Genomic DNA, 8,785 nt, shown 5'->3' on the forward strand with positions numbered 1-8,785 from the left:
GTGCTGGGGAACATGTACTCCAACAGCGTTCTCCGGACTGACCCAGGAGCAGTGTGCTGGGGAACATGTATTCCAACAGCGTTCTCCAGACTGACCCAGGAGCAGTGTGCTGGGGAACATGTACTCCAACAGTGTTCTCCGGACTGACCCAGGAGCAGTGTGCTGGGGAACATGTACTCCAACAGTGTTCTCCGGACTGACCCAGGAGCAGTGTGCTGGGGAACATGTACTCCAACACCGTTCTCCAGACTGACCCAGGAGCAGTGTGCTGGGGAACATGTATTCCAACAGCGTTCTCCAGACTGACCCAGGAGCAGTGTGCTGGGACAGCAGGGAAGAGGGGCTGGACTCTGGCATCGGCATCCCACCGGCCACTGTTCTGTGGAAACATTCTTTAAAAGCAAAAACCCTGGGACAAAATCTTATCAGATCGGGTTCCGTAGTTTTGTGCCAGTCAGTTTATAGGGGTCCTTGATGTGAAAAAGTTTGGGAACCTGTAGGCCTACCTTGGACTGCACGATTGCACTGGAGTGTCAAGCCAGCCACAATAAAAAAATAACCATAAAAATGACTTCTGGTCAAATTGTTAAAAATAAAACCGAAATGGCCGTATTGACGAACATTGTGTTTTGTGTGTGTGTGTGTGTGTGTGTGTGTGTGTGTGTGTGTGTGTGTGTGTGTGTGTGCGTGTGCGTGTGCGTGTGCGTGTGCGTGTGCGTGTGCGTGTGCGTGTGCGTGTGTGTGTGTGTGTGTGTGGGGTCGGGACGGGACTCGGGAGTGTTCGGCTGCACTCGGCTATTTCCGCCATAGATATATATAATTTCCGCTATTTCCCAGGCGAGCAGGTAGGTTGCATGCTGGGAGGAGGAGACGTGTTGCGTTGACAGCAGCAGCAGCAGAACAGCAGCGAGAAGCTGAGCAGCGGGCTGAGCAGGAGCGTGACAGAGCAGGAGCCGTTGACCTTCCATAATAATCCCATCTGACTGCTGCTAACTGTGACAGACTAGACATGGCGATGAGCCGCCTGGAAAGGGTGCAGTCATGGCTGCTCAGGGCGGCCATCGGGCTGTTGTACGGGCTTTTTCGGCTTCTCTCCCGGGGGAGCAGCCCCGGCGGCGGATCCAGGAAGCTCCCCCCGGTCACCAACCCGCTGCTGGCCGTGTCAGCCACGCAGCTCGCCCAGAAGATCCGGAGGAGAGAGGTAATGTAATCATGTTGCTAGCGCCCTAGCTATAATAACACAGAGCTCTAGAGATAGGCTATAGGATTTCATATTGGAATCGATTTGTAATAATAATGTGGGATGGGAGAAGATTAATAAATCATTCTATCCAGCTAAACACTATGTTAAAACAAGAACAGAGAGACGTGCATTGTAACGTTATTTCTGTGATGCATGTCCTGTCCAGACATCTATCATGATCTATGTGCACTGCGTTCATTAGAGGCTACTGAAGAATTGATGAAAGTTTGACTTGGCTTTGGAAGAATGGATTGTTTGGTCTCATGGAAAATAAATTATACACAGAAAAACACCTGTGTATGCTATTGCTATACTGTACATGATAATTCTGATTAGCCTATTATAAAGGCCAAATCCCATATCCATAAATGTAAATTGACAGGTAAGAATCCATGCTTTATTGCCTTTAGCAAGGAGATCAAACTATTCAATAGATAGACCCTTCTCACGGGGGCCATTTTGTGTCGAAAAGGCAGGGTAAACACAGGTGCAAGCAAAACACTAATGAGGGTTTCAAACTTCCTTGATTGGAATATGGCAACCCTCATTAGTGTTTTGCTTGCACCTGTGTTTATTCTGCCTTTTCAACACAAAATGTCCCCCGTGAGAAGGGTCTATTCAACACTCTAAAACAAACTTTATTTTATTATGTGTAGGCCTGGACTATCCTTTTGTACATGTTATGTAGCCTACATGCAATTAATTGATTTTTGATAATAGAGAGAGAGGGAGAGGGACAGAGGGTGTGTTGCTTGGGCTGCTTCTCTATAATCCACCACAGGGAAGCAAATTATCTTATTGTCTTTCAATCCAATGAGACTACTCTCTCCTAGCAAATACATCGAACTGCTGCTCAATTTACCTAAGACTCAGCTGTGTGTAATTACATTTAGTAGCCTATTCAATACTAATGGATTGAATCAGTGGTTCTCAACCTTTTTCCATATCAAGGACCCCTAATTTAATAATCCATATTAGGTTTGATGAGGTTTTGTCTCTATATTGGACTCAAATCTGAGAATATTTGATCGTTAGATATGATTTTGTGCAGAATTCAGAATCTGTTTTGTAGGTAGAGCACCGCTTCAAGTATTCAGTGTGAAATAAAATATACAACTGCACCATTTGAATAGGTAGCGTGGGGCTGCTAACACACACAAAAAGACTTAGCGTGTTTTCAATGTGTTTTTTTTAATGACTTGCTGGTTGGGTCCCGAGGTCCCTAAGTCACATGGTGTTTCCACATTGGGTGAACTGTTCAGTCCTGCACAATAGAGTGATGTGTGTTTTTGGTCAAGCACAGTGCAGGTTTACTACTACTAATAACAACAACAACAATAATAACAATATAAAATATTTGTATGGTTCTTTTCAAAAACCGTTGACCAAGCTGCTTTGCAGATCAAATGAACAGCAAAGGAATACAAATGACAAAGCAACCGAAATAAGAATAAGAGAATAAAAGGAATGGAATTAAAACAAAAACAAGCAGGAACAAGAGGAGATAAAACAATTCAGAGCATCTCTAAATGAATGAATAAAGTCTCCTGCGAAAGACTTAGGAAAGTAGAGCTCCGCAACTGTTTATTTTGTTTTAACCCATTGATACCTGATGCAGCATTTGCGTGTATATCCCTCACTTGTGTGCGTATCCCTTTAAGACCGCGAACCGTGTTAACGCGGTTCGCGGTCTTAAAGGGATACGCACACAAATGCTGCATCAGGTATCAATGGGTTAAGGGTCGTGCGTACCTGGTTCATTTGCCACCTGCAGGAATGCATTGTGATGCTTTCCTTTGTTTTCTTTGTTGTTATTTTCGGTGTGTGCATTTTTTGCTCTCGTGTTAGTGTGGTCAATTTGCTTTCATATAGACTGAATCTGTGTGTGTGTGTGTGTGTGTGTGTGTGTGTGTGTGTGTATATGTGTGTATGAAGAATACATTCAGTAAAATCTGAAATAACAGACTAAAATGTGTGTCTCCTCTCCAGGTGTCCAGTGTGGAAGTGGTGCAGGCGTATATTGACAGGATCCAGGAGGTCAACCCTTTCCTCAACGCCGTGGTCAAAGACAGGCAAGTATCCTTATCTGCCCATGTGCAGTCATCTTTATTACCCTGGGAGGTGAGGATGGACCGGTGTTTAGAGCAGACCTGGGCAACTGGCGGCCCACGGGCCACATGCGGCCCAAGAGAGCCACCTGTGCGCTGGAATTGCATTTTTTTTTTTTTTTTTTTTTACAGTGCACCTGAACGCAACATGCAAGATACCGGCTGAATAAGTGTCCAAATGTTCATGTCATTCTGGCCAATACTCCACTTCTGTTAGAACATTTCAGTCTGGAATATGGAATATCTTTCAATAATCTTTATGGCTAAAAGTAATCTAATGTGTAAGAAATGACTGTTCTACATTGAAGTAAAAATGTAAATAATTAACTTGTTGGTTTTGGATTTTTTTTAGCTTAAAGAGTGCATTTTTGTTCGTATCACCTTCAACACAGGCTTTGAGAATCCCGGGCCACTTACTGATACTTAGGCTTAAATTAACCCACTCATATTCTGGTTTATTTCAAGAATTTTGGATAGTGGAAATTCTAATTGGCTGGTAACTTTAAGATCTAGCAGCCATACTGGCAGGTGGTCAAAAAAGTTAATTTCAAGCCCTGCAGGGAGAGCAGGTGGTGATATAGGAATGAGTGAGAAAAGGATCAAATATTGGTGTTTAAGACTGAATAATGACATCACAACTGTTAATTTAAAATGAGTTATTCCTCTAAACCTGACTTCAGTTCAAATGCCCCAAATTTTTTCATGCCGGTGCTGTTTGGCCCCCAACCCTCAGCAAAATCTGGCCCTCTGGTGGCGAGGACATTTTTTTGTGGTCCTCTCTATCATCAAAGTTCCTGGGTTACGGCATGACAATATTTGTTCGGCCCCCGGCAACAATCTGGGTTTCTCATGTGGCCCCCCATGAAAAATAATTGCCCACCCCTGGTTTAGAGCAGAGGTTCTCAAATGTTTTTCAGCCAAGGACCCCTTACAAGATAGAAAATATACCGGGGACCCCCTCATTCTGATTTGTGATTTTGGGCTAACCTTAATTGTTTCCACGGTAACGTGCTTGACTTTTAAATTGATAGGTTTGTTAGATTAGAATGTAATCCATGAACCATTTTAGATTGAAAGCATAACATATTTTCATTGGACTAGTATGAAGCTTTTGCAAAAAAAAAAAAGTTTTTATTTTTATTTTCCTGAAAACTTTTCGCGGACACCCTGGCAAAGTGCCACGGACCCCTGGGGGTCCCCGGACCCCCGTTTGAAAACCACTGGTTTAGAGGGACCGTCCTGCAGCTTGAAAGTCACATGCGCTCTGCTCAAGTGTCTTTGAGTAAGACAGCGAGCACCTTGAGTGCACACGCTCTACAAGTTGCTCTGGATAACTCAATACTGTCCGCTAAATGCTGTGATGTAATTGCCAGTTCTGTAAATAAACATTCCACCTCGTGACAAAAGTGGATTATGAGAAATGTGATAAGCATGATCCAGGGCTTTTCCCAGGCTGTTTCATCTGCACTGCTTATTGTAGCACATCAAACATGACATGCTTGTTTTGCCCACGGTGCAGACGAGGACATCACAAGGCTAACTCAGGTCAGTCAGGTAATGTAATGCACAGGACAGGTAACAAGTGTATACAGCCTATAAATGGTTCAGACACTCATCACTTGATTAGCCAATGTACAACACCTGTGTGAAAAAAAAACATTTCCTGGTGGCTACTAGACATCAAGGGAATTGTAGTCCTATAGATTTTCAGGACTACAACCCAAAGACATAAGTGTCCACTGAGGCAAGAAACACTATAAAGTAGGGATGCACCGATTCACTTTTTTCACTTCCGATCCGATTCCGATACCTGAATTTGGATATCTGCCGATACCGATATTATGCCGATACCAATATTTTTCTTGAATATACAGTATAGGCAAAGATTTGGCCAATTAAAGTTTTTTTTTTAAATATACCTTGCAAAAAGCAGACAAAATTAAGAAAATATACAAGGCAAGTATACATGGGCAAATTACGGCCAGCGTTCCCTGTGCGGCCCGCGCTGGAATTGCAGTTCTTTTTCTTTTTTTCCCGATCCGATCTGTGAATTAGTGCCAATACCCGATACCGATATTGGATCGGGTCGGCCCCATCCCTACTATAAAGTACATCGAATATAATTTACAATATATACAACAGAACAAAAAACAATAGAGAATGTTACATTATGTAAAGATCAGGCAGTAGCCGTCATAAAACATACAATCTATTGTAATTTATTCAGAGCACAACACTCATGTCAAACTCCTCAAAACCGTGAAAAGCAGTGATTTTAGAGACCCTAGAACAGGTTAAAAAAAAATCCAGTAAGGGGAGTGTGGTATCTGGGCTGCCACCGCCCCTACTACACTGTCTTATAATTGTCCTTTATTCTTAAATATTAAGTTATGGTGTACAGAGAAGAGACAAAGGGAGACTAGTTATTAACTTAACTAACTAGGAGCAGCTGGGGACAGAGACATTCCGGCTCTCTTTGAAGTAGGGAGAGAAGCAATAAAAGTGATAGCCTCAGGAGGGACACACAGAGACACAGGATTTAACAAAAGGCTGGATTAGGATCAAGGAGAAGACAGGAGAGCTACACACATTTTTGCAGGGAGTTTACGCACACACAGGAGCAACAGTGGCTCTGTTTATGAGAGGATGAACGCACATGCTCAAATGCTCTCAAACAGTCACAGGCCAGTATTCTGTTGTGATACTGAGAGGAGATAGTGGGGATACTGAGGGAAATGACCCTTCAGGCCATCGTAAAAGGAGATAAAAAACCATTTGTTGGGGGATCTAAGCAGGAAGGAGCAGGAAGCCCTTTCAACGATGGAGGCAGCTGTCAGATGGGGGTTTGCTTGACAGGGGACACCCTGCAGCTGCCACAGACAGCACATACTCATTTAGGGAAAGGAGCTGATTGGATGAGAGGAGGAGGAGGCTCAATCTAGAAAGTTTTTAAATACAGAGGTTTAGAGGTTTAGAGGTCAGAGAACACACTCAAGACTACCTCTCCATGACTCTACAAGAGAGCCATGTCAGATATCACATTCTGCAAATAAAACAAATACTTTAAATAGACATCATGTTCTCCATCGTTTTTCTGTGGTTCATTTCTTCTTCTCTCAATGTACTTAATATACGACAGGAGTTATCACATGCAATTCAAAAAACGTCTACTTGTTGAAATGTCCATGTGATAAATTCTATATCTGTAAAACCACCCATCCTCTTAAACAAGGAATCGGTGAACGCAAAAGTACCATAAGACGCCATGATGTCAACTATCCAATAGCCTGTCATTATTTAATAACCACTCACAGCCCTCAGGTTCCAGGGCAGAGAGCACATGCCTCTTCAGAGAGGGGCTGATGTTGACAGGAGGTTGTGCCAGAGAGAGCTTTTTTGGATCCACACCCTAGAAACTTTACAACCTCTGGATGAGGATTTGGACATGAGTGTTGTGCAATGACAATAGATTGTATGTTTTATGATATATGACGGTGGCATGCTCCCCCGCAAGATTTCTTTTTTACATTTTAAAGTAAAATGCATGAATTTGGTGTACTTTGAGAAAGCACTTAAAAAGCAAAATTAAAAGGCTAGATCTATGAAGAACATGTCATCATTACTGTGCTGTGGGTTTACAATGACAAACTCAATTTCTCCCTATAGGTCAGGGATACTCAACTTGCTTTACCCGGGGGCCACTTTCGTGAAATGATAGAAGGCCAGGGGCCAGTTAATAAACAAACAATATACATTTTTCTGTAGCGGATTGTAGGTTTTTGGGGTGTCAGCCGGAGTTTAGTCTGACAATGTTGTGCACACCGGATAGTTAGTTAGGTTAAGTTAGTTAGGTTAAGTACATACATAAGTGCATGGGTAGCGAGCAGACGGCGGTATTTGACAATTTAGCAGCTAAATCATAGATTATTGAAAGAGATTCCATATTCCAGACTGAAATGCTATAACAGAAGTGGAGTATTGGCCAGAATGACATGAACATTTGGACACTTATTCAGCGGGTATCTTGCATGTTGCGTTCAGGTGCACTGTAAAAAAAAAAGATGGTCAACATCTTGTGGCGGTGCGCCATAAATTCCCCTATGTATGGGAAACACTGACACTTGGCAATTCCTCATTCAGGCCTGGTGTGTGTGAAACAGAGGCGGAGGAGTCCACCCTCATTGGAAGAGAGGGGTAGTGGGTTGTGCCAAGTGTGGTTTGAGTAGAATGAAATGTATCAATCTATTTTGAGTGTCTTAGAACGTTGTTCGGGACATTGTAATATGTTTGATGGGTCATCCAGTTATTCAGTGATGCTAATGTAACAAATTATTGTATTGAATGTAACCCTTGAGCTGTTGGTTCTTTAATTGACACTGATTGTCGGTCCTGTGTTTGTAGGAGGGGCTTGTGTTGGTCTTGTGTTTGTAGGAGGGGCTTGGGCTATTAACCGTGTTTGTAGGAGGGGCTTGTGTTGGTCCTGTGTTTGTAGGAGGGGCTTGTGTCGGTCCTGTGTTTGTAGGAGGGGTTTGTGTCGGTCCTGTGTTTGTAGGAGGGGCTTGTGTTGGTCCTGTGTTTGTAGGAGGGGCTTGTGTCGGTCCTGTGTTTGTAGGAGGGGCTTGTGTCGGTCCTGTGTTTGTAGGAGGGGCTTGTGTCGGTCCTGTGTTTGTAGGAGGGGCTTGTGTCGGTCCTGTGTTTGTAGGAGGGGCTTGTGTCGGTCCTGTGTTTGTAGGAGGGGTTTGTGTCGGTCCTGTGTTTGTAGGAGGGGCTTGTGTCGGTCCTGTGTTTGTAGGAGGGGCTTGTGTTGGTCCTGTGTTTGTAGGAGGGGCTTGTGTCGGTCCTGTGTTTGTAGGAGGGGCTTGTGTTGGTCCTGTGTTTGTAGGAGGGGCTTGGGCTATTAGCCGTGTTTGTAGGAGGGGCTTGTGTCGGTCCTGTGTTTGTAGGAGGGGTTTGTGTCGGTCCTGTGTTTGTAGGAGGGGCTTGGGCTATTAGCCGTGTTTGTAGGAGGGGCTTGTGTCGGTCCTGTGTTTGTAGGAGGGGCTTGTGTTGGTCTTGTGTTTGTAGGAGGGGCTTGGGCTATTAACCAGCAAGCACCCGTGTGAGAGAGCTCAGTCTACCTTGTGCCAGGAAGGAATGGACATGACTGCTGGCCTGATAGCTAGGGCCCAAGTCTGGATGGGTTTATCGTGCGTTACTTTATCGCAAAATAACTGGGATGTGGAGTCTAAGGGGCTCTTTACACGAGGACAGTTTCTGAAAGAAACGACACAATAGCGTTTCCTTCACACCTTTTCCTTCACACCTTCTCCCTGTTTACATGAGCGCTGTTGAATTTTTAAAACGCCGTAATGTACATGCCAGGTCGCTAGGTGGCAGTGTGATCACCTTATTCTTTGCCCATACAAGGACGCTTACTGCATGACGTAATTTCGCT

At 43.9% G+C, this 8,785-nt stretch overlaps 1 protein-coding gene across 1 annotated transcript in view; it reads left to right on the plus strand.

The window, feature by feature from the left end:
* Nucleotides 1–913: 913 nt before the first annotated feature.
* The window catches only part of LOC310780037 (fatty-acid amide hydrolase 2-A-like), a 30,990-nt gene continuing 23,118 nt past the window's right edge, over nucleotides 914–8,785 (plus strand). Inside the window, exons 1-2 of the mRNA XM_083640574.1 lie at nucleotides 914–1,201; nucleotides 3,233–3,315. Of these exons, the coding sequence (XP_083496700.1) occupies nucleotides 1,010–1,201; nucleotides 3,233–3,315 (275 nt within the window). The 5' untranslated portion in view covers nucleotides 914–1,009. The remainder of the gene's footprint in view (nucleotides 1,202–3,232; nucleotides 3,316–8,785) is intronic.

This window comes from Poromitra crassiceps, assembly GCF_964638095.1.
Source record: "Poromitra crassiceps genome assembly, chromosome: 7".
Lineage (NCBI taxonomy): Eukaryota > Metazoa > Chordata > Actinopteri > Beryciformes > Melamphaidae > Poromitra > Poromitra crassiceps.